This window comes from Myodes glareolus, chromosome 9, assembly GCF_982192425.1.
Source record: "Myodes glareolus chromosome 9, mMyoGla1.1, whole genome shotgun sequence".
NCBI lineage: Eukaryota > Metazoa > Chordata > Mammalia > Rodentia > Cricetidae > Myodes > Myodes glareolus.
In genome coordinates this window covers 82464491-82490750 of record NC_142034.1, presented here as the reverse complement: position 1 = coordinate 82490750, position 26260 = coordinate 82464491, and the positions used below count along the sequence as shown (strand labels likewise).

Below are 26260 nucleotides of genomic sequence, written 5' to 3'. Positions count from 1 at the left end.
CTCTGGTGTTATTTCATCAGGAGTTTTGATGCAACAACAATAACAACTTCTTAAAGACTAAAATCTTTGTAATATCTGGAAAATATCTAGCGGTTGTAAAGTCTCACCATTGCTACCACCAGGCTTAAATGCTATTTACATATCCTTTCTTTATATTGAAAATTGTAGGATTATAATTTTAAACTTTCTGGCTCTTGGAATATAATGATGTGATTTTCTAATTAAGTATCTAGGCCTGGTGGGTCCCCTTTACAGCACAGAACTCAAATCGTCTTCATACCTCCTATATCAGGCCGGAGTTTGTTGTCATACCCTTCCAGTAGGTTGTTTAAGATGACAGTGACGTCACCCTCGGGAACCTTTGGAGTCAACACCCATGTTTTATTAGAAGTGTAATCTTCATAATCATCATCGGATTTTTGGCTAGTGAAGCTAAGGAAAGAAAAGTATTAGTCAGTAAACACATAGACTACACCTGAGTTAACTTCTACCATAAACCGACCAGAGCAAAGGAGGAATGAGGCAGGATTGCGGGAGTGAAGGGAAACTGCAAAAAGTTTACCTGATGGTTAATCTAACCAATTAAACTGTGCAGATGGAGATTAAAATGCATTAAAATGTTTCTTACAGTTTTCCGGAGTGCTTTGCCCTCCTGTCTATGAATAAGACATGTGTTATCTCTTATTTTTGCCTTTCAATGATTGTTGTTCTTCTCACCCACATACCAAGCCTCATTAAAGACATTTTTTAAAAAAATTGTGAATGTGATATTTAAAATATTGTAAAGCAGTCTAATAATTCAGCCATAATGTCTCCTTATTGCTCTTTCCAGAAGTTATCTTATGCCAATCTATTAATAAAACTAGGGGAGTGATTATTAGATTCACTCGCACAGTCCTCAGTTGAGCCCCTCTTCCTCCACCTGAGCCACTTAGGAGGAGATCAGGCTGAGTGCTTTCTTGTCCCCCGGGCTACATGATGTGTATTTTCTCCACTTTCTTGTACTGAAGGCTCGAGTCGTTCATTTATCTTTCCTTGTTTTGAAAAGTGTACTACGAAGAAAAATGTAGTTGCGGGTTTTAATTCATCGTTTGTCACAGCAATATTAACTGAGCTGGATGTACTGTAGTCATATGAATAAAATTAGCTGTTCTGACTGATCAAATAGTCTCGGGATATACTGTCAGTCAGTATTATATGCTGAAACCAGGTGGAAAATTCCTCGTAATTGACAAAGAAGGGAGAAATGAATTCAGAAGGTGAATTGAACTCTGTGATTTATATACTCCTCTGCTCTAAGTTCTAGCTCCTCCCCTCGCACATGCAAAATTACTGTATTTTTCCAGGTCTAGAAAAATGTAAGTTCTGGCCAAAACCTCACCTTTCACTTTCATCAGTACTCCAGAAATCTGGGAATTGTGAAAAATTAACATATAAATACTGACACCAAACCCTTAGTTTTAGCTTAATTTTCCTAATTATGTTAGAGAATGGATACCACTGGATAGCAGATTGTAACTTTTCCCTGAATGTATAAATAGATTTTAGAAATTTTTTATTACAGTTATTTATTTGGAGTTATTTATTCGGGAGTAAGAAAGTGTGACATGACACACCTGTGAAAGTCTGTGTTTATGAGAAGGTCAGAAATAGCCCATGGTACTCTGTTCTCTTCTTCTACCATGTGGTTCCTGGGGTCAAGCTAGGGTCATGAGGCTGGGTAGCAAAGCCTGTACATGCTGAGACATGTATTCTTTCCTCATGCCAAATTTCACATTTCCTCAATCATATAAATTACTGAAATATTTATTTACACAATGTGGATGCAGTAAATAAGTTTGAATATATGTATAGTTATACATAGGGATATAACATTGCAAATGTGTATATACACGTCAATGGATAGACAGAAAATAGATGATCAATAATATGTAGATGTACAAAGTGGTAGAAGAATGGTGACTGAGTTGTTAACTTTGCTTGCAAAGAAGATAGAAGGTGATGTTTTAAGACGAACATTGACTAGTTAGATTAGCTTAGGGAGCAAGGACAATAATCTTGTTTTTTTTATAGCTTTGGGAAATAATATTTAATATTAAGTAAGTATGGAAAGCCTTATAGGAATGCACTAGTTAGTAAATTAGTGTGCATGTGTGTATGTGCACGCAGTTCACATGATGTTCTTGACTGAGCAGAAAATGCTTCTCACCAAAGATACATGTTATTAAATGAAAATCATAATCTAACACATGGAATACTTTCATACAAGTTACTATGAATACCTCAGAGTTCTCTAAAAACAACAAACGCTATCTTGGTTATCCACCAAAACCACATGATAAAGACCCTTTGGCTAAAGATACCACACATTTTGCCTATAAGACTAAGAGAAATCAATCTCAAACAAACTGGGAAAATGCCCACACGTTGGTTAGCTTTTACAGTGCCAGAAGGAGCTACGTAGTCTGTTAAAGGAGAAAAGACATCAAGGGCCTAACCTGTCCCTCAGTGCTGCATATTGATCTGCCATGCAAGAATACACCTGTGTAGACTAGTCACTCTTATGGGGTAACTTTCTTATTAATTTGGGTTCTCATCCTCCAGGGGGAATCCACGCCTAGTACTATAATCCTGGGTCAAGACCCGTTGTTGGAGAAGTTACAGGCTCTAGAGTAGTACCTGATGTTATTATTATCATCATAAATTATCAAGCTGTTTCCTGAAGATTTTTTACACCCTCAGAAGTAGACTACTCTCAGGGGAATGTGTGTGCACGTGGGAGTCCCAGAGTGAGTAAAAAAAGTGTATATCATCACAAATCATGGCATCCATATATAAAATTCTCAAGCAATATATTTTGGGAAATATGGAAATTATATAGCTAGGATGTATTTATGTATGAAATTCTCCACCAAAAAATTTACAAAAATAATGAAGTCCATGGACAAAACATCTACAAAGACCCTGTTTTACATTTGTGTTAATGAGCATAGGAGCTCCAGATAAGCATTCCTTCCAGAGCACCTGTACTGGATAGGGTGGACTGGCAGAGTTTCAACCACCTCTCCAAAGAAAGCAACCTAGACTCGTTTTCTGCTAGAAAATTGCTTTTAGGGGCTCAATTCCTCATTTCACCAAAGCACTGCTAAGCACTACCTAAATGAACTCTAATCCTATGACCCAGTTCTTACTACTGTGTTTGGGGGGAGGTTTTCAAACAAGAAACTTCAATTTATATAGTTCATGAAGAAAAGAATAGTGTTAGTCCATTAAAAGTAATCATGATAGTATTTCATTACTATATTAATCCATGCAAAACTGTAAGTGCCTTTTAAATCTTTTAACTCTTACCCTGCTTCCCTGTCAGTCATTGGGATTCCATTTTCTTTAATATAAGAGGATGATGATTAGGCTATTTAATTTGTTTATAGAAATGCTCATGCTAATAAATAAATATTGCTATTATTTTTTACTGTCTCCAACTGAAATCAAAACTTTATTTAATGTAGAAATAAAATAGGTTTGATTAGAAAAAAAATACTGAACTTAATGACTTTCTCAATTTCATCACTTCCCTACCAATTGTTGAAACAAAAATCTGATTATTAAAAATGAATACATCAGTGGTAGTTTTATTTCCATATTTCAGAATGTCCAAATAGACACTGAGAGAAATTAAAATACAACAAAAAAATAAGAAACAGATATATAGGAGACAAGTAAATCTGGTTTACCCTCCATATTCATTCTCACTTTATTGCCTGGAAAAATTTACTTAAACTTAGAAAAACCAGACGATTTTGTCTTTAAGCGTGGGAGATTATCCATATTCATATTACACTGTATAGGAATATGATACTTATTCAGCGTCTAGGTCCATAATTATTATGGTGAGGTGACCATTGCTAGGTTGAACAGAATGGTTCTAAATGTGTAACTAAAGCGTGAATCCATAGATGCTGTTTCAAGGCATTTACCTAGCATTACTTCAGAAGAACTAAAAACAGATGCTTTCCAGGAGGAAAAATAATGAGCCCCTATATTATAAATAAATGAGGTTTAGTTTCTCCACAGCTCTCCCAGCTGAAATCTAAATTAAAGGGGATGATGCATGATCTGGGATCATTTCCAGATTTGTCAAAAATAAATAAATAAGAGGCAAAAACCTTCCCTCATTCAGGTCAGGCTGTTTCATTTGGTCTTTAGAGGAGGGACGTTTATATTTACAAAGAGCTTTGTAAGGGTGATAGTGTCTGACGAACAAATGAGGCATCCTGTGGAACTATAGGCACGCCTGTGTGCAAACAGACGGATAATGATTTAAGACAATCTATTTAACTGCTATGGTGTTGCTTGGAAGCACACAAACTTGAAAATCTGAGCTCAGGAACCAGTCGGCATCCCCTGGGGAGGATTTAGAGTTATTATTTTTGTAGTACTTTTAAAAATTCCTTATAGAGGAAAGGGAATGCAATCAAAATCATTCTTAATTTAATTGATCGTAATTTTAAAAATTCACCTGAATGAAAATATCTGAGGAGTTGTGTCTACAAACCTTCAGTCTTCTCATTTCTGGAAAACTTAAAAGGTTGTCACAGGCCATCTGGCCAAGAGTTCCGGAGTAATAGTCGAAAAATTCTTAGACTCTTCATTAAATTTCCAGCCATACATCAGTCACCCATATTCAGAGAGTCCAATTTGGGCCTATGCTGGTTCCTTCCCTGTCTGTTTGGAGTTGGTGAACTTCCATTAGCTCAGGTAAACTTTATCAGGGGTGTCCCTACCATAGTTTTGACTTCTTTGCCCCTCCCACTCTTCACCTGAACTTTGGGAGCTCAGCCCAGTGCTCTCCTGCAGGTCTCTGCCTCTGTTTCCATCAGGTACTGGATGAAGGTTCTATGGTGACATTTAGGATAATCATCAACCTGACTGCACCACAAGGCCAGTTCGGGCACCCTCTCCTCTATTGCTTAGGGTCTTAGCTGGGGTCAGCCTTGTAGACTCCTGGGTATTTCTCTAATGTCAGGTTTCTTGTTAATCCCATAATGGCTCACTCAATCAAAATATCCCTACTGATGTACTGGCTTTAGAGGGAATCCATTTTTTTTTTTTTTTTGGATGATACCTTGCTCAACCTACATATAGTAGGGAAGGCCTTGAACCTTCGCCAAAGCAATGTGTCTTACCCTCTCTGAGGAGTGGATATGGAGGGGTGGTGAGGGAGGGAAGGTGGAGGAAATGGGTTGAAAGGAGAGAGTGGGCACTGGGATTGGTATGTAAAGTGTAAAAAAATAATTTGTTTTCTTTTTAAAAAAATAAAATAATGAAAAAAAAACAAATTTAATAACCATGGGATATTTTAGATAAATTCCCAGTCTGCCTTAGTCATTTGAATCTCTGTCTATGTTGTAAATCATAGTATTCATTTTGTTTCTGCCTTTACACATTTACACGTGGTTCTAACTAAGCCATAACTATAAACATTAACTCTTCTTAAAACGGATAATGAGCTATTTAGGAAAAGGCAGGGCTTGTACGAAAAAAAGTACAATTACATAAAAGATTAAAATACTTGATTTTGGTATGTATGTGGGTTGTTTGTTTGGAAAAATTAATTAGTATTTATTGAGTTATATACTTTCATCTATCTTATATTTTAATAGCTTTACTAAAGCTCCAGGTTAAATAGGGGAGTCTTTATTATACACTTCCAACATAAAAGAGGAAACAGTTGGGTGAATTAAAAAACCTCAGTTGCTTCATTTAGATGTCTGTAGATCCATTGATTCTCACTTCCTCATAAATATAATCTATATTTTTATTTCCCTAACATAGGTAAGATAGTTGAATAAAACAATAAAGAGAACATTTATTTTTATGCTTGAAATACTTTTAAAATGCCAGTGTGGTTTAAAAATCAATTGCACTACTGCTATGTCGGAGCTGGTTGCTGGTTTCTTTTGCAGACACAGTGATTCACATGAACACTGTTTTACATGTCATTATATCTCCCTCTGGTCATATATATCAGAGAAGTGATACCTTTGATTCATTTCTATTAACAAATTCTTATACATTGGCAGTTTTTCTCTCTTAATTTTATCTTCAGGGATGGAGAACTCGGTGAGCCATGCACTACCACATCTGCTTTTATGCAGTCTCTTGAGATCTGAATTGAGATAATTAACTGATCCACTGAGCCATCTTGTTAGCCTAGGAGTAAATGTCAGTGGTTCTCCAACTGTCTAATGCAGTGACCCTTTAATACGGTTCTTCATGTTGTGGGGACCCCTAGCCTTAAAATTATTTTCATTGTTACTTCATGACTGCAACTTTACTACTGTTACAAATTGTAATGTAAATACCTGTACTTTTCCATAATCTTAAATGATCTCTGTATAAGGGTTTTTCGGCCCCCAAAGACGTTGTGACGTTGTGACCCACAGGTTGAGAATTGCTGCTCTCCAAAAAAAAAAAAAAAAAAAGAAAAGATTATGTACAATAAAGTATGATTCTAGTTCATTTTCCTTTGGGGATAAATGAGTTTGTAACTGAAACCAGTGACTAATAGGGCACCTTCAGCACAAAGTTCAAATATCGTAAGCTCGACATTGTAGACAGCAAGGCTTTCATCAGCCATAGTGAGGAATAGCAGCAAAGCTTGCAGTTAAAGGTAATGAATGTGATCAGCTGCCCCATTTGGAGTTGGAGGTGGAGTTGGATTCGGAAAGCGACACACTCACGGAAGCAAGACACCACTACAATTTGGCTCCTTTCAAAGACTGAAAGGGGAGGATTTCATAAACAGGTAGAAGAGATGCATGTAGATGTTGGTGCATGTGTGGGTGCAGAAGAATCACCACAGTGCAGTGAGATATGGGACTCCATTCTGCTTTCTGGACCAAGAATTCTGAAGGATATCTTGGTTTCGGTGAAAAGTGGACTTGAGACAATGGTAATTATGACTGTAGAGTCTTCAGTAACTTTTACATGGCTCCCTTTCCTGAAAGAACGTGTAACTGACTTGCTGCGTAACTTCTAAGAAGGAGTTCAGTGAATGGGCATCAATTGTGCATGCATGCAGATCATTCTGAGAGTAGATTGCCTAGCTTGGAATGACACTCTTAGCCCGCGAATAGTTCAGTGTGTTCAATTAGGTTTATATCTGTTAATCAGTGCAACACTGACTGAATCAAATATCAGACATATATTCCAGTGCATAATATGCAAAATATTTATTAACAATCCATCACAAATGTTTCATTAGCTGAAATTAATCTTGACTACAGCTGTCAGAATCTCCAAATTAGCTTGGAAAACAGGAACATAAATAATTATGACAGGTGGGGTGGACTTCATTGTGTGCTGGCACAATTTTTAAAATGTGAATTAAAAAACAAAAATACAAAAACAACAACGAAAAACCCCATAGGTTCAGACTGAGCATGATTGTTGATGCCTATATTCCCAGCACTCAAAAATCCAAGCAGGAAGATTCCATGAGTGTGAAGCCAGTCCAGACTGTAAGAATTCTAGACTATGTAGGTTATATAATGAAAACTTGTTTCAAAAAATAAAAACAAAACAATAACAACACAAAATAAGACCCTTTCTCTTTGTCTCTTCCTATTGTCTTGCATACTGTCAAAACAAACACTTGCTTTGATCATTTGGTCACAAGTCACTGACATCTCTTCCTTTTCCTGCTTTCTTGTTTAAATTCATCAGAGAGACAAACATGTACAAAAGCTTGCTCTAAAAAGAGTGACTACTTCTTTCCAAAGCTCAGAGAAGGTCTCAAGGAGGAGGAAGTACTGAAAGTCGGTATCTTTAGCTAGACGGTGAATTATGCCTTAGATTTTCAGTTTGATTATTTATCCCTCAATTAAATTGTGGTTAAAATTAGCTTCCCACAAAGAGTGTGCTTAACCTATATCAAAAGAAGATTGAAATGCACTAGGTGATGAAACAAAACATGAAGTCAACTGGAATACTTGCTTAGAACAGAGTTTCTGCAGAGAAAGAGCAATCAGCTTGTGTTTTAGGATTAGAACACAATGCCATGAGCTATTGTCTTTGGGACAATGTTCTTGTCATGGTTTGCTTTTATTTCACTTGAACATTTCTCAAAAGTTGTATGATGTCATGGAATGACATTCACTTTCATACACCTTTAGGAAGAAAATATTTTTGCTATTATCTGTCTGTCATGGGCATCTGTATATTCTATAATGCTATCTACCAAGCTTCTAAAAGACATGCATCAGGACATTCTTAGACCCATTACTGTGTTGATCAATAGAAATGAGTGTAACTCAAATGGACAATGGAATTGGTAGATAAAATACAGCATCTTCATGCAGTCCGTGCTCAGTCTCAATGAAGTTAACAAACTGTAGTTAAAAGTGGCAAAATAAATCTGAAAAATAAAAACCTAAACAAAACATGCAACACATGGAAACATATGGAAATAACACATGGAAACATATACATGAAAATGTGATAAAAACTTTAATGTCAGGATTATGTCACTCTGGTGATAAAGTGAGGATGGCAGTTAATTGGAGGCAAGGGAGAGAAGACAGAGACTGGTAAATAGATTCCTGGGTTTGTGATAATATTTTCTTTCCAGAGTTGCTTGATAAAGACATATTTTTATTTCATTGTGCAATACTCCATCTATCCCTATTGGTGCCTTGTGTTCTTATTTACATTTTATTTCACAAAACAAAGAAAGCTTAACGTAACCCAATTTAACCAACAAAGTTAGACATAAGAAAATTAGAACTCCCGTGAACCATTTCTGACCTCAGTAGCATCTTTCAAAATCATCTAATTCCTTGGTATTTGCTAAGATTTCCAATTAATATTGTTATTAAAATTTTGAATGGATCAGTTAAGAGCATGTGCTGTTTGTAAAATAGTAAAAAAATCATGTTAATTTCCTTTTGGGGCTTTCATAAATAATTAATGCTAATGCGTAGATGAACTGCCTCTGTTACACTCTATTGTCTGTAAGTCACTAATATCATTAACTACCAACCATTCCTGTGTGTGGATATGCAAATGATGTACATGGCACACACTAGAAATAGTTTCTAGGTACCAATAGCATAAAATTAAGACCACAAGCAACAAATTCTTGACCATGAAACTCATAAGACAGAAATAGAGTTTTAGTATTAAACATAATTATGAAGAAATGTGAGTATAAAATTAGTAAATAAGCATGGTTTTACTTAATCATTTATTTATAAGGAAATTCAATGTCCTTGTTTAGAAAACTGATGAAAGTACTATTTTCTTGATAATTGTGCTGGGGATCAAACCTAAGGTGTTCGACAAGCTAAGTAAGCATTCTTCCAGTTTAGCAGTATTACATCCTCAGATTCTGCATGACTTGCTCTCTTCTGTCTGGAAATCAAAGGTCAATTTTACAATGGAAGATACATAAAACACAAAATGTATTGAAGAGAGGGGTGTGATTATATACACCATCAAGGATTGCTTCAAGGAAGAAATAATATGAATTTCTTTATATGTGATAACTATGGCATCCAAGACAGCATAAAATACCACTCCCTCCACAATAAATGTCTAAACAGGATCTAGAAAATTCCTGCATGCTAAAATTATTTGGAAGTCTTTATAAAAATACAAATACTGAAGGAAAACCTTAATTATATCTTAACTGATCAAAGAAAGTAAAAATCTAGGTTTTCAAATGATTTTGAGGTGTGGGAAATTTAACAGTTAATGAAGAAACAACACAGAACTTTTTGGATACACTTTCTTGGACATTTGAAACTTCTATTCCACATTTCAGTTTTGGAGTAAATATTCATTTGAGAATTTCTGTTATGCAAACCAAAGTACATTGACAATAAGAAAAAAAGCATTATCTTTAATAGTTGTGTCCTATTAAGACAACTTTTTTTGACCTAAATCTTTGAAGTCATTCTGAGGGAACAACTTGAAATTTCAGAGACATAATATTAAAAGACATTAAACAACATATTTTGAAAGTTTTACAGTTTTAAATTACTTTCTTCATATCTAATCACATTTGGTAAAACTCTCAGTTGCCTGTAATTGGTATTCAACCCTTGTTTTTAGATTGATAATCTACTTTTTAAAAGAGCAGTAACAAAATCAACTTGTCTGATAAACAAAAAACTCAGGTAATAAAAGCTTAGTAACATGGTTCCAGTTTTATTGCAATTACTTTGCAGCTGTCATCTATTATGAAAAGTGAGACTAATTTCCTAGTTTTTAATATTTTTAAATGAATTTATCGAGATTATAGCATTATACTGAATCACTGGTGCTTGGCTTTCATTTTGTAAAATATTCAGTAAATAGCAGGAGCAGAGATATGGTTCGGTGGTTCTGAGGACATAGTACTCTTCCAGAATACGTGAGTCAGGTTCCAACACCCATATCAACCAGTTCACAACCCTAAACCTCTGACGTTCATGCCGACTGTATTCTGTACTCACATGAAAACACACACACAAACACACACACACACACACACACACACACACACACACAACTTTAATTAAGATAAGATAAACCTAAAGTATCAAAATACATATTCCATGTATAAATTACTCTATGTCACTCAGTTGTGAAATCTAGGGAGAGTGACTGAATTTCGAAAATGATGCTTTAAAGGTTTAAATCTTCTAGTCCTTTAGTTAATCAGCTTGTATTTAAGACTCATGCAGAAGATGCAGCTGTAGTTAGACAGAAGGAAGTGTTAAGTGCAATGCTGGTATCAAACACCTCTCTTCTATTTGTGGAGACAAATACTTGAGCAAGTAGAGAAAGGCAACACTTAACATGAAAGACAATCCTAAAGCTTTCTCTGAGCAAGACGATGACTAATCTGTCTCCCAGCACATCCATCTTGACATTGAGGTTACATCTTCTGAAACACTTGTCTCTTCACTTTTAAAATCTTAATGTTTTCTGGGAAAATGAGCGTTTCCATCCAGAACAAAAACCACTTTAAGAAGCTGATAAAACTTTTGTTTCTTTTTCTACCAAGGAGAAAATTAAAAATGAGATCATTAATATGCACATGCACAAATTTCATTTGTCTATAAGACAGCAAGAGATGGGCAGGATGACCTCTGTGTTCTCCCAGGCAGTCTGTGAGTGAAAGCCAAGACTTTTCCAGGTTCTGCGAAATCTGAAGGTCACTAAAGGCAGGTGTATGAAAAAGAAGGTCGGCATGTAATTTCATAAAATATGTCCAGATACATTGTTTAATATGTCTGTATATGTCCAGATACATTGTTAAATGTATCAAATTCAAAGGCATTCAAACAAGATTGTTTTGATGTTTCTCCATCTAAACACTTTGTAGTGTTTTTTTTTTTATTTTACTGAGATTGAAATGTGTGTTTGCCTAATTGCTACTACCTCAAAATGTTGAATTTTTTAATGTGGTTTGTGTTTCACAAATTTAGACGACCTTCCAAGAATCATATTTGTACTTAAATTTGGGACTTCAGTGATGAATATTTTATTACTGAAATAGTACTTGGCTTCTTTTAAATTTGTTAGACAGTTTAAGTATTTATTTTTAGAATATTGATAGCACATAGCAGTCCCTCACACTTCTGTGCAGGTTAATTTCAGCAATGTCAACTAAGAACTCTGCTGTCAACAAGAACAAGAGAGAATTTGTATGAGCTAAATATGAATGACAACATCCTGAGTGGACAATTTCCCCAAATAGCCTGTTCTAATGTAAAAATGGTTTTATGGAGTTTAAGTTTCAGCATATTTTAAGTCACCATGTTGACTTCATTGGAAAATACAATGAAGAAAACATTTATATAATGTTTATAAGAGAAACAGTTTCTACATTTCATAAATTAATAAATTGATATTTTTATATGTCATAATATTAGCAAAATCGAGTTATTGTGAATTACTATTGCTGTACAGTTAAAACAAGAGAGAGTTGTAAATCAGGACATTTGAAAATATTTTGGTGAGACTATCACATGAGCAGATGGCAGTAAAGCAGGGAATCTCTGCTGTGGGCTTTAGGTTCTTTTTGATGACATCCTTAGCTTTGGGGTTTGTGGGCACTAATGGCATTTTGAACCAAGACACTCCAAGTTTTTTAACTTCACAGTCAAGAGGCAGTGGCCACTGAGTGACTATTATGAGGCCTAAAACAGCCTAAGAAAATTCTTAATCTGGATTTGCAAAACCTGTAACATGTCCTAATCACAAAATTTTACTCAGTCTTCAGTGAAACTGGATCTTACTTTTGCTACCTCCAGTTCTACTAATAAATTTTACAGCTATGAAATTAAAACATGTTTGTTAATCCTTTCCATGACAATGCCCTAGAACATTTAAATCAACCAACTAATAAATATTTTAATTTGTGTAAGAGGAATTGTTTGTCATTTTTAAATGCTACCATTTCAGTGCCACAAAACTAAATCTGTATAAACAGATCAGTTAATTATACAGAGATAATTTTATAACTGTTATAAATAAATTGTGTTTGAAATAACCAGACTACTATAAAAAATAAGAAGTGATTCTTGGCCTTGTTTGGATTTAAAGACAGATGAGATTTCTGAGCAAGAAAGAGGACAACAGTCCATGTTAATTGTTATTGACACTTGTGTGTGCATTGCAGAATTCATTATTCTCTAGAGGATGTCCATGTGCCTTCTTTAAGAATGACACTGATGTCCAGAAGTATTTTCACCAATTCAAAACCTTTACTTGAGCTACAGTTTCAATTCAGGCTACTTAGCTTTCTACTTCCCAAACCCTTTCTTCTAGCTGTTCTACTTTTGGTTACAGTGTGTCAAACATCTGGTTTTAGTTTAGTGCTAAAATTATATCAAAACCCTATTCCCATAACGTCTTTTATTATTCTAAATCATTCTATTCATAAGTATAGTGTTTTTTAAATCCCCTAATTGTTTCAACTTCACTTAATCAAAAAAGAAATCACAATGACTTATTCATTGACCAGAAGGGTTTATCCCGACCACCGATGTAAAGTAAAGTTTCTGTCATTTAAAAAGGGTTCGTGTGTGTGTGTGTGTGTGTGTGTGTGTGTGTGTGTGTGTGTGTGTGTGCTTGTGTTATGCCAAGGATAAGACTGGAACAAGTAGTTACTGGAAGTGCAGTATTAAAGGTAGAAAAGTCAGGACATGGGATGATGGGATGGATTGATCTACTTGAATTTGTTTTCATTCCACATTCAACAGAGCACTTCAAAACTCATAAAGCTAATACTCAGTTCATCGAATCGTGACACATATTTAGCCATGTCAGCCCAGGGTAACATGAGTGGAATCTCGGGGATGTAGTTGCTTGAAAAATGATTGAGCCTTAGTTATAGAACTTCCTTGGGTCAGGAGAAATAAGTGAAACAGGATGGTACATAGGTATATCATTGGTTATGAGTAAAGTTATGAAGGTAGATCTATAAGGTCATCATGTGTGATATGTAACTATATTTTAAAGGTATGTTTTTATTCTCTAATATAAGTGCCATAAGAACAAGTGCTTAACTTGTTCAGCTGCCTTTAGTGCTTTCATGGTGCTAGGAACAGAGCAGTTAAGTCGTCTTGAAAGTAAATTATAAGCCAGGACATCATATTTTAGTTTCCCAGAATAAGTATAGACCATTTATTTCCAACTTATGCCTTTAATGCACTTGAAATTTTTTGATGTGGTTTATTGAGAATTACCCATCTGCTATGAGTTTGTTTGGAAAATTACTTAAAATCAGTAGTCAAAGAGAATGAATTGAATGACTTTCGCTCACTTTCTGTGCATCTGCAGGGGTGTCTTGGATGTTTGTTCATCAGAGAAACTATGCAAGGAAATGTGAGGAAAACAATGAGGTTTAGGGAGAACTGTTCTTCTGAATCTGTAAAACTGTAAAAGACCTTCGTGCCATAAAAGCATCTGGAAAACCTCCAAACACCATAGTGAGTGTTAGGAATGTTTGAATGCTTGCATATCTGTGTTTTTAACACATTGTTAATTTTTATTTTCTACTTATTTAAATCTATGAATGGTGTGTGTGTGTGTGTGTGTGTGTGTGTGTATGTGTGTGTGTGTGTTGACTTGCAGTATGTATGACTGGTAAGTTGCACTTCATTCCACAATATTGGCACTTTATTAACTCATCTTCAAAATTATAATTAGTTTTGTAAATATTATTCTACTTAAGATCTCTCTTTTAAGCTATGAAATAGGAAAGAAGTGTGTGAACAGCTCTAAAAATCTGTGGTAAGTCTTTCATGAAAATTTCCTGTTGGAGATAGCTAGTCTCAAAGAAATTGGGAAATGATGGTAAACTCTGATACAGCGAATGTAGAGAAAATAGAAAATGAATCTGGTGTTTAAAGACATATAATAATTTCGGTGTCATACAAAAATATTCTGCCAAGCAGGGGTACGTTCTCATTAGAAATATACCCTGCAAACCTCAGATTTTCAGTTCTATAAGCCTGTGAGAAGAAAATTTCCATTCATAATATTTTAACAGTGGCCTAGGATACTTTTTTACAGCAGTTCCAACACACTAAGACAACCGATTTCCTCTTACATTGCCACAATGTTAGAGTTGGTTTGGTTACCTATAGCATAAGTCATGAATGATGGTGCATAATTTTGAGAGCTTAGAAACAGATAGTTTTTTGCATGTGGGTACTGGTAGACCCCTATGGTTTGACTGTAACCTCATGAGAGATTCTGAGCTATAGTTGCCCAGCTAAGCTTTTCATAGCTGTGATTTGAGGAAATCTGAGAAAAAATGTATCTATTTTATACTGCTACCTTTTGGAATAACTGGAAAATGATACATTCTAACACTGTGAAATTTGAAGTAGCTTTCACTGTTATGAACTTGAAAACTCTTCTACTAATTTATTAATAAAATCATTCCATAGCTACTTTGCATCTAAAAACTTTCATCAATGGAAATTAAAGCATGGTCTCAAAAACACATAAAAAACCAACAACAGTATTGTCCCATTAACTTCAATCTAACACACCATGAAAATAATTAGGTGTATTAAAATTCAACAACAAAAAGCAATACCATTGGGTCCCTTAACATCATGTTGACCAATAAAATAAGCGCCAAAGAAAATACATAGACATTTAATTTCACTATTACTAATTTCACAAGTAGGAAAAAAACTATGTCTGCATGAATTAGAAGAAATGTTATCAAGAAAAACTCATCCTGTTATTCATTAAATCTTACATAAATTACTTATTAGACTAGGTTGTTATTGAGAAAAATTAGTTTGGGGGCTTTTTCTTCTCTGTCATGAGTGAGTCAGTAAAGAGCAAACATGGCGTCAGAAAGATATTTTTGGTGCTGATGCCATAACCTAGGTGACATGGTCTCCCACCTATGATCAGTTCTATGAGGAGTACAGAAATTGAAGAGATAGTCATGACCACAGATCAGAAAATATCACCTTGCCTTTTTATCTTTCCCAATACTCTTCAACCATCTATAAATACATCTATTCTGACAAAAAGCGAGTTGACTGTCAAGATAAGCAAGCTCATTAATGAATTCAGTAATTTTGTTTAGCAAATGAATGTCAGTAGTTTGTTACTAACTACTGGAAAATAAATACCTATTTAGTTTTATTTTAGGGAACTATATTTAAGGAAGAGTCTCCTAAAGTGATATATATATATATTCCTGCAATTTTTGTCCATATCATTTTAGTCTCTGATTCACAGAAGCAACACACTTAAAATGAATAATGCAGGCATACTAGAAATTACAGTTTCCCCCTCAGTTTTATTACCTCATTCTAGGTAAGAAAATAGATGGGAAATTTAGAGAACAAAGTAATTAGAAAATTTAAAAAACTGTATCTTTGCATGCTCGCAAAATTTAGAGTTTAACAGAGGGAGACAGGATATTTCCTTGGCATAGAAACTGGCATTTAAGAAAGAATAAAGACTAGGGAATAGACAATGACCCTGCAATAGCAAGAGAGGTAATAGGGACAAGTATATTTACCAGTCAGTACTCAAAGTGACTTGCCAGAGAGAAATTAAATGAGGTGATTGAGGCTCACTATGTAAGAAATGACTAGATATAAATGAGTTTTATATAACCAAATTTGTATAACCAAATACAGTTTAGTAGTCTATACTCTTACAGACACGTCACAGGCTAGGATGTATTGCTTAAGAGTTGTTTTTCGTTTGTTTTCTCTTGGTTTGTAGCCACTTTTGATGGATTTCAAAGTTTAGAAGAAAGAGAATATAGAAAAGATCAAAGTTTTTTCCTTCCATTACCTAATTAAATTGCTATTGGGCATGTGGGGAGCAAAGAGCTTCATTAAAATGATCTTTCCAGAGATAGAAAGTAAAAAAGGAATAATTTTTAACATTTTCATATCGATTGTCAAATAAAGGGATAACATCTTAAATTTGCATTTCTGTGGCTATGTCTGTGCACTGACAAATGATTCCACCCTTGCAGCACAGCATTTGTTTATTTATTTATTTATTTATTGTTTTTGTACAGGGAATTTGAAGGTAATTGGTTATATGTCAGTTAATTCATTAACATAACTACTAGAATAATTTTTACCAAAATAGTATTTTCTTTTAAAAAAAACTCTAGAAAAGAATAAAATAAGGTGAAAATTGTGAAGGAACTAAAAACTCTTATGTGTACTTTTATATAACATATCTCATTTTGCACTTAAAACCTGAATGCCTCCATCCTTGTTATTTTGGCTCTGTTGTATTCAGACTACCTTACTTTAATATTTCTGGAGTCAACTGCAGAATACAGATGGTCATGGTATCTTTTATGTCTTTTATAACTGTATTTGACCATTTATATTGAATTAACAAAGACTCAGAAACGATAAATTAATAGAAAATATATATCCATTGCTAATTATATAACCATAAGACATTGTTTTATATATATATATATAACTGTTATATATATATAACAATTATATTATATATATATAATTACAAGCATTATATAACAAATATATTAATATCACTACATCTGAATTGTTTATACCAAATATTGTATGGAGAGGGCTTCCCAATATATATATATATATATATATATATATACATATATATAGAAAGTTGTTGAAGTGGAAGTATGTAAATAGACCACAGTGTGACTTTTATCATTGCCCTTTGTATTTGTGTGTGTGTGCGTGTGTGTGTGTGTGTGTGTTTAAATAGTTTTTTTCTAAATGCTAAGAGAAAGGCTTAGGACAATTCAAAAAGTGTAGACGTCTTCAAAAATAAATATCATTAATGTATAAATTTGTTATACATACGAAAAGTCACTCCAGAATTATACTTAAAACTGTGAGGACCAAGAAAAGAAAAGAGCATCAGTTTTCCAAAACTGTGCAACAAGGTATTTGCAGATGAATCTTTGATGTTTGTGAACCTCTGTCCCAGACTATCTTTCATAACACTAGAACCCCGACCTGTTCTTTCACAGCATCATGTAGCTCTCATGTAACACATAGCATTTATCTAATTAATCATTATTGTATACCTTTCTGGTCATAACCTGTACCCACATGCATTATATTGAAACTCTATGAGAACAGATCTTGTGGCTCTGCTGCTCTGTAATTCTACACTCAGTCACCACAGCAAATGTAACTCAAAAATAGACCTTTTTACATTAAGAAAAATTTTATTGATTTATACATCTCTTGCTTTTGTTTTTGAGATAAGATCTCTCTGCTTAGCCTAGACTGTCCTGAAATTTACTTTGTAGAACAAACTGGCCTTGAACTCTGGGAGTTCCTCCTGCTTCTGTGTACTGGGTGCTGCTATTAAAGACATGTATCACTACATCTGACTCACCTATACCAACTTTTGTGCGAAGAGTATTCACTACCCATGTATTCCAAGTACGTTTGCAAAAGCAACTTATAAAAAAAGACTGATAACCACCAAACAACACATAAGACCGTCTATCACTTATTTTTCCACACCACAAATATATATTAAATATTGACATGGTCTATTTAATTTGAGACATTTTACCATAAAATTGAATGAATAAATTGCAGAATCTACTTTCTGTATGCCCTACTACATAGACTTGTTTCTGTAGCTGAACTTTTATTCATGGTAGGGTTTCAGTTACTATAAAGGATCTTTGCTTTTAAAAACATCCCTTTTTTTGCCCACTGCTATGTTATTTTCTGTTCTTTTGGTTTTCTTTATGAATGGGTGGAGAGTGTAATGTCAGTGCTACGTATTTACCCTTCACATGGTACTTTATCTATGCACAGCTGTACAATGATCTTATAATAATATAGAATTATTACCATATTTATGCTCTCGTAATATAATACTACAAGGATTAATATGATTGGGAGTTAAGTTTTCTTTTTACTTTAAGCCACTAATATGTAACTTAACAGGGGCTTTTACATTTTCTTTTAAAGGACGTTCAATATCCAGTATAGAGTACAAATGAAAAAGGAACAACTCTCCCAGGGAAGCAAAATGAAGAGGCCTCTTGCAATTCACAACAACCTGTGTCGTTTCTAGCACTAAGAATTGTATTGTACTTATCCAGTGTTTTGTGTATACAGGAATCTTGGTCTTTCCTGAAGCTGATATTCAAGAATTCCTAGGTCCTTTAATCAACTTGTTTCTAAGTTATGACAGTTCTTTCTAGAAAAACGTGTTATTCTCATCATCTAACTAACAAGTCTATTGAGGGTATAAGATCACTGATATAAGCATTATAGTGAAAACTAAAACTATAATTAATACTCTGAAACAGAAACTTCTTTTTTTTCCTCCAGGTATAAGAGCATCAATGCTTTGATATTAGGAGGTCCCATAGCATGGCTAATTAAGTAAGCTCTAGCATGATGCAGGTAATTAAAAGCGTCATCCCATAGTACATACATATTTGAAAATTTAAGTTTCCAGATACTGATAAAATCATGTTATTTCAACTTTAGTATACAGCATTATTAACTCAACTTCATTTTTTCATCTTTTGCTTTTCTAAGAATTTTGTAAAAAAAAAAATTAAAGAAAACTACTGAGCAAATTTTCCTGTGAGTTTGCTTGGTAGAGAGTAAAGACTTTTAATTACTGATGACATTCCATAGTAGGACCTGCATAGTCAAAGAATTGCAAATTGAACTATTTCTTTCTTACACACACATAATCATATAGGAAATGTATTCCCCAAATACAATTCTAATTTTGTATTTAAACCATTGCATTTGGTATGTTCTTAAATGTATAAAGCCATTGAATAGTAAGATGTGTCTAAGTATGCCTGTCCAGAGAGTACAATGTGATAGCTTTTAATGGTGATCTAATTGGTAAGTACTAAGATCTCAAAGAATCCTCAGAAAAAAATTAGATTAAATATTTTAATGCATCCAATGGACATTTAGAGCTAAGATATCTTTTCTAGACTCTATTGTACCTGATATCCTATAATTGGGCTTTATTGAAATGGCATGTGTTTGTGATTTTTCAAAAACGGTTTTACCAAATTGATTACAGAACACTGATTAAAAGTTCTAATTAAACAGTCTGGAAGTTCAACCAGATTTGGTGTCAAAACAGCCAGGGTTTCACTTTGCATAGCTATTCCGTGACTTGTGGTTGCTGTTGTTGCTAGTTTCAGGTCGATGTCAAGAGAAGGAATCATCTGATTGAGGATGTGGCTCAATTACATTAAGCGCTTAGCACATCCGTGTTCTAGAAACAACCCCCAGCAGGATGCATGCTGTGTAGAATTAGAGGAAAGCAAGGCATCTTCTAAATCAACCATAAATATATATGCACTTTCAAATCAACTTTTGTCCTATGTGTAGATATAGTGAACCATACATTTTTGTGCCAATTGTATCTAATCTTCACTGTGGCATGGTGAAACTCTCTTTATCACCCAAGCTTGACAGATTAGGAAACAGAATTATAGACAGATTAGGTGGGTGGCTTAAGGACAACAGATAGCCAGAAGTAACAATATGAGTGTTTTTTGGGATTCATATAGCAAAATATCTGTGCTTAATGCTAAGTATACATGTATCACGTACAAAGTACGTGCACATACAGCATGGCTAGTTTTATTTTAAATCGGTCACTAATTACCTCTGATATTTGGGTTTTAACTTATCTACCCTCTGTTCTTGTAAGTATGACAGCTTGTCAAGATTACTTGTGAGTTATTTACATTGTGATTAAAATTTTAAACATCCATGTCCAACGAACTGAGATGTTATAATCAGCAAGGAATCATGGGCCTGGTAGGACAATATGGACACCAGGAATGATGTCCCTGCAGTCAATCTTGACTTCCTTCCTACTTGAAAAGAAATTATAAAATTTTGTTAACTTAAATTTTGGTAAATTATTTTAAACTAAATATAAAATGAATCTAAAATACCAGAAAGGTGTCTATGGATTCTATTAAATGAAAGCTTAATTTTTACACTGATGCCGAGCACAGTAGCACAGTCTGTAATTCAACCTGTAACTCAGCGTGAACTACCCAAAGTGAAATTTTAAAAACAGAAAACAGTTTCAAAATCCCCGCCTGCTATCCAGGTATTTGGTCTACAGTGTGGTGGGGAAAGGATTCTTGCAAATTCTGAGTCATACTTTCAGCCTCTGTTTTTACCCTTCCACGTAGGTGCTCAAAGAAGACTAACTAGGAGCCTATGTCGACAACCAAAGCAATAGTGTGTGCTTATGAAAAACAAAGGTAGTTTTCTTGAAAAAAAATAAGGGAAAGCATTTGTAAAGATGTAGAGTAACAAGCTTGCTGATGAAGATTAACTCTGCAAAAAAGATGGTTATATTGAAAAATCACAGTATTTCTTTTATGTTTATGCTGATAATCTACAAAAATGAAAATCAGTATAAAACATAATGACATTAAAAAATTCAAAACTCTTAATATTTTATCTGACATACTTTATCCAGCAAAGTTAAGAACACAAAATAAATATAAGCATTAAAATGACACACAACAAATATGTATGTACCTATTTGTATGTGACAAAATTAATTCAAAAGAAGCCATAAGTTTGACATAGAGCAAGAGAGGAATATGGGATATTTAATTATGTTATAACCTCTAAAATAAAAACAGTAAAAATATTAAATCATTTATTTAAATGAAAAATTGAAATTGTCAAAAATTCAATCTAATGTGTTTCTGTTTAACTAATTTTTAAAAAATAACTATCTGTCAGTCTAAATATAGTATAAAATAATTTATGCCAATCAAAATAAAATGTCTCTCTTTGTATACCAATTTCCTACTATTCCTAATCATTTCTGTTATATTTTAAAATTTATTAATTTTTAAAACTCTGTGGTAGGATGAATTCATATTAAAATAATTTACAAAATTTTTAAATTTGTTTTATAACATACTTATCAACATATGCAGTTGTGGTATATAGAATTTGTGAATATATAGACATTTATGTAGGTTGTATGTCAAAATTTTTCAAAAAATTTACACATGAGATAAATATAGTAACATCCTTTTTAGTTTTAATTTTTGATTTATGGGCATACTTGATTAATATACAACTAGATAGCTAATGGATAAGAAATTGATTTTATATGCCTAGATGAATAAAATTGTAGGAAACACAATATTTATGAATATTAACTAGGGCAATAAATAAACTTTTCTAAATAGACAACAGGCCTATTTTTCTTAAGGAACTCTGAGAACCTGTTAAAATCAACATTCTTACACTTCACGCAGACCTCATGACTCAGAATCATCCAGCGTGTGCTTGAGGAATTTCCATTTTTGTAAGTTCCCAAGTGATTCTCACAAGTTGTAAACAAGATACAAGGCAGTGGAGCAAATTTCAAGTTTATGGAATTCTGACTCAAAGGAGAGGCATAAGGTTTCAACATACTTGCTCAGATGATTTAATTTATGATTTATTTTTCTTTTATGTTGGGTTGACCAACTGAGTTTGGTCATTTAATAGGAAGAAAAGCTTATTTGAAGTGTTATAGATTAAAAGTGTCTATTAAAGTTTCTTCTTCTATAATGTTCATCACCTTTCTCTTCCTGTTATTGTTTATTGCATAGAATCTGAGGATTCCATTTTTTTTTATAAGAGACTCTTTGTACGCCACACCTTTGCAACAGCTTTGGAGAGCAAATCTTCTACTTTCTCCATCCATACTCAGGTATTTAGATATATCATCAAAGGACTACATCACATGAAACTCTGACCACATTCACTGCATGAAACTGCAATGGCTACTTGCTTTATCATTACTTGGAGGATACAAAAATACGTCTATCAGAGCATTTTCATAACACATAAATCATAAATGCTATCATATCATAAAAAGTAATAAAATAATATTTAGGGGTAAAATAGAATAATTTGGAGGTGAAACACATAGGAATATACTCAAGCAGTTGGTTGCAAATTGTTTACTAAAATGAATGGAAATAAGAAGGAAACATACATAGATTTTATTCCACAGGTTTCATGGTTTGTAGAAGTACAAGAAGAAATACCCTATTTATGAGCACTCTGATTCCCAAAACAAAGTTTACAAACTTACATAAAATATGTAACAGGAAAGCGTGTGATGATTTTTGAATAGAAAAAAATATTTTAATGGTTCTACTAAATTCTGTGACATATAATATTGTTTTTGATAAATATTGCTTTCCTCTTCTGAGATACTTTTTCAATTTGTGTGTTTTAATGAAACTATCTATCTAAATTCAATGTTTATTGTAGTTAAACTCTTAGTTTATCTCTATTACAACAGCTACATTAACTTCCAAGAAAAGTTTGGAGTAGTGTCTTGATATCTTCCACAGATTTATGTCTTTGTTGGAGGTTGGGGATGGCACAGCTATAGAAGCATTTCTTACAATATTTGAATTTAAAATACAGAAGAGCATACTATGAAAGAGTGGACTTCTAGCCTGCTGTAGGTTCTGATTGGAAACTAGAATGTGGTGAGAGTTACATCCATGAATAGAAGCATAGACACTGTGCCTGCTGGAGGGATTCTACTCTCATAGGCCTAGTTCAAAGAAGTTCTAAACAATCTAGATGAAACACATTTCAGGGAGCGCTCATGGTCAGGAATTTTATGGATCCTCCTCTCCCTTTATTTGTGCAGGAAGACTGTGCACTCATGCATGCTTCACGATTTTGCCATTGCATTCCTTTGGTTGAGCTTGTTTTCAAGACTGCAGCCAGGCCAGCTCTGTTCCAGATAAATTCCCTAAACATTCATTGAACTATATTCACTACCTTATGTTCAGTAGCCCCTCTAACATCTGATGGTGGGAGTAGCAATAACTCGTGCAAGGTCCCCAGACTCCTGTGCTGTGCCTTGGCCCACTGGCCTTCTGACTACATGGATGTCCTTTCAAGGTTTAGAAATCCTGATACTGTATGTGGTTTGGCAAGCCTCTTTACAACGGGCCCTAAGCTGGACCGCTGTCCTTGGTGCTGAATCGTGTTTGCCCATCTGGAAATCAGCTGCCGGGTCAATGGGGCTGGATAGAAAACCTGGCTGACTGAATACTCAGGTGCAGGACCAAAGAAGACTGTAGTGTAGAATAGAAAACGCGCTGCCCCCGCCCCCAATACTCCTTCACACAGATCACGCTAGTCTTCTCCAGGACCCCATTTATAATTTTCTCCACCAGACCCCCACCCAAATGCCTTCAATATGGCCTCAAATGCTGGCGTGCGCGAGCACAGCCCACTTCATATCAGATTGCAGCAAATTCAAATGCTATTCCCAGAGCACAGAGTCTATGAGGTGAGCTATAGCGCTCAGAAACACGACACAAACAAATAAAACCTAGTTCATTAGCAAATAAACCAACATGTCCTTTCTCTCTCATCCGTCTCTCTCCCACCCCGTATATTCACTCTTCCCTAAATTATAAAGCCTAAATGCCAAAAGAGTGTCTCAAATCTGGGTGGTCTCCCTGCTTCCACAACCTTATCTCTCCCCCACATCTCTCTAGAGCCAAACAACATTGAAAACGGCCCATCTTACCCCGGGTAGAGCGATAGCAGGAGCAGAATCCACAGCGTCATTTTCTGTGAAAATACAGGAGAGTAGACTGTGCTTCCAAAGCTCCATGTATTTGGCGAACTCATCGCTTTTTTTTTTTCCTCTCGCCTCTGGGTTGCAGAAGAATCCCTCCCCTTTGTATTATTATTATGCTGATGATTTGATGCTGGCTCCCCCCACCTGCCTCTAGTAGGTCCCGTCACTCAGGAAATGTATTGCTACCAGCTTCGAAAATTAATATTCAGGGGGCAGAAATAAAGATCAGTACAAACGCTCGCAGATACCATCAAAGCGTCAGCTCGGGCAGCAGCTTCCAAGTCTGAGAGGATAATATAATTGAGGCGAGGGGAGGGGGGATGGTACAGGCAGAGATGCACAGGGAGGCAAATGAGAGAAACAGAAAGTCGCTCACTTTCATGTCCTGTGCGCTCCCATGAACTCCCAGGGGTTTGTCCTTTTAGATTTGTTTATGTATTTGCTCTCTGTTCTTTTCTTTCTTTTTAGATGGGGCTGTGCTCTGTTTGCGTGGTTCTGCTGTGTTTCTGCTTAAAAGAAATAGAAAGGGGAATCACTAGAGGCTCTGTGTGATTAACTCGTGCAGACTAACTGTGAGGTCAAAGTGGAAGAGATGTGAAGCTGCAGCAGGCATTAACACATGCGTGATTTCTTGCCAGCACTTTTTAACCCTTTCCTGTACCAACATACTAGGATTTCCAATCATGGAAGTAAAAAAAAAAAAAGCGAGAAAGATGCTTCAGTATGCTCAGAAACAGAATCACTGGAGAGGGTTTGTTTGGCCAGATTTGAGAACAATTCTTATCTTAAAATCATGTAATCTTAAGCCATGTGTGCATTGCTGGGGGAGGGGCAACAGGCAGTGAGAAAAGAGTAGCTGTGCCTAGTGAACTATCCCTCTGCAAAAGAAAGACTTGGTAATTTTAAATTGAATGGAAGCAGAAAATACTGATAGGGTAAAGCATGGGGAAAGTCCTGTGCTTCTCAGGACCTTACTCCTCCCTTGTCTGTTATTCATGTGTTGGAATGCTGACCAACACAGCTGCATGGAGACAGCTGCTTGAGTAAGGATCACAAAATAGGGCCCTGATTCGCTAATGCCTGTGTGTACTTGTGGGCAAAAACAGTGGGCGATGTAACAACACCAAGACACTTCCATTTCTTTCCTTAATTTTATTTTTAGTAGTTTTGGATGCAATCTTGTATTTAAAAAGATTGTAGAAAGTAGCATTTCTTTCTTGATCAAATGAGCCCTGAAGACATTGGAACTCTCTTATTCTAACCTAGTTTGCCAACCACGCAGGAAGTCTCTACTCTCATATCCTGGGGAAGGAAGTGGTGTGGTGAAGTGCTTCCCACTTCCTGTAGAGTCAGCATTGTACATGCAAAAGGTTCATTAAAAATTACAAGTAAGATAAACGTTGTAGCTCTTCATAGAAAAGTGCCAGTGCACCATCCCTAAACCAAAAACTATTGTGATGAAGATCATCCTATACTAACGGAAATTTAGCAAGAAGTTCAGGGACTGGGACTTGAACACAAGATGATAGGATGCCGCGTCTATCATTGCTCTCAAAATTACACATTAGCAAAGCAGGAAAAATTAGTCATGACTTCTGCCAATGATGTAAGTTCAGGAGATGCCTTCTGGCAGAGACATCAAGGGAACCTGCATGATACTAGCCTTAAGCATAATTATTTCATGGTATGTAACAAAATCCAATTAAAATAATAGCAGCATTCATATGAGGTCTGAAGGCAGAAAGATTGGATGCTTATTTAAAGAAAATAAAGGAATTCCACACTAGCTCAGAACTAAGAAATAGACCGATGTTTATTAAAAGGTAAAACTTACAAAGACAGGATTCTCTGCTTGAATGATGGATGAAGATCACATCCAAAGCAAACTTAACAGCGAATGGGGGAAGCAGAGAGGAAGGGGCTGGACGCATTTCCGCATCCAGGTAAACAGTCTATGAGGTCATGTCCCAGTAGGTGGGTAGTTCCCACAGCAGAAGTCAACAGATTTCTTTCCACTGTGGTTTCAATGAAGACAGAACAAATTTAAGTACTTTTTTGCTAAAATGGTCCCCATTCCTAACTACAGCAGGAAGATCAGGGTTTCTCCTCACTG

The 26260-nt window shown here is 34.9% G+C and overlaps 1 protein-coding gene across 2 annotated transcripts in view; it reads right to left on the bottom strand.

Moving 5' to 3' along the window:
• The window catches only part of Gabrg2 (gamma-aminobutyric acid type A receptor subunit gamma2), an 81581-nt gene extending 57114 nt beyond the window's left edge, over nt 1–24467 (bottom strand). The window contains exons 1-2 of one of the 2 annotated variants that reach the window (XM_048435997.3): nt 24094–24467; nt 281–432 (exon numbers count right to left, since the gene is read on the bottom strand). In XM_048435997.3, coding sequence (XP_048291954.1) covers nt 281–432; nt 24094–24197 — 256 coding nt within the window. In that variant the 5' untranslated portion in view covers nt 24198–24467. The remainder of the gene's footprint in view (nt 1–280; nt 433–24093) is intronic. The other variant, XM_048435996.3, reaches the window with a different exon arrangement.
• Nucleotides 24468–26260: the final 1793 nt, after the last annotated feature.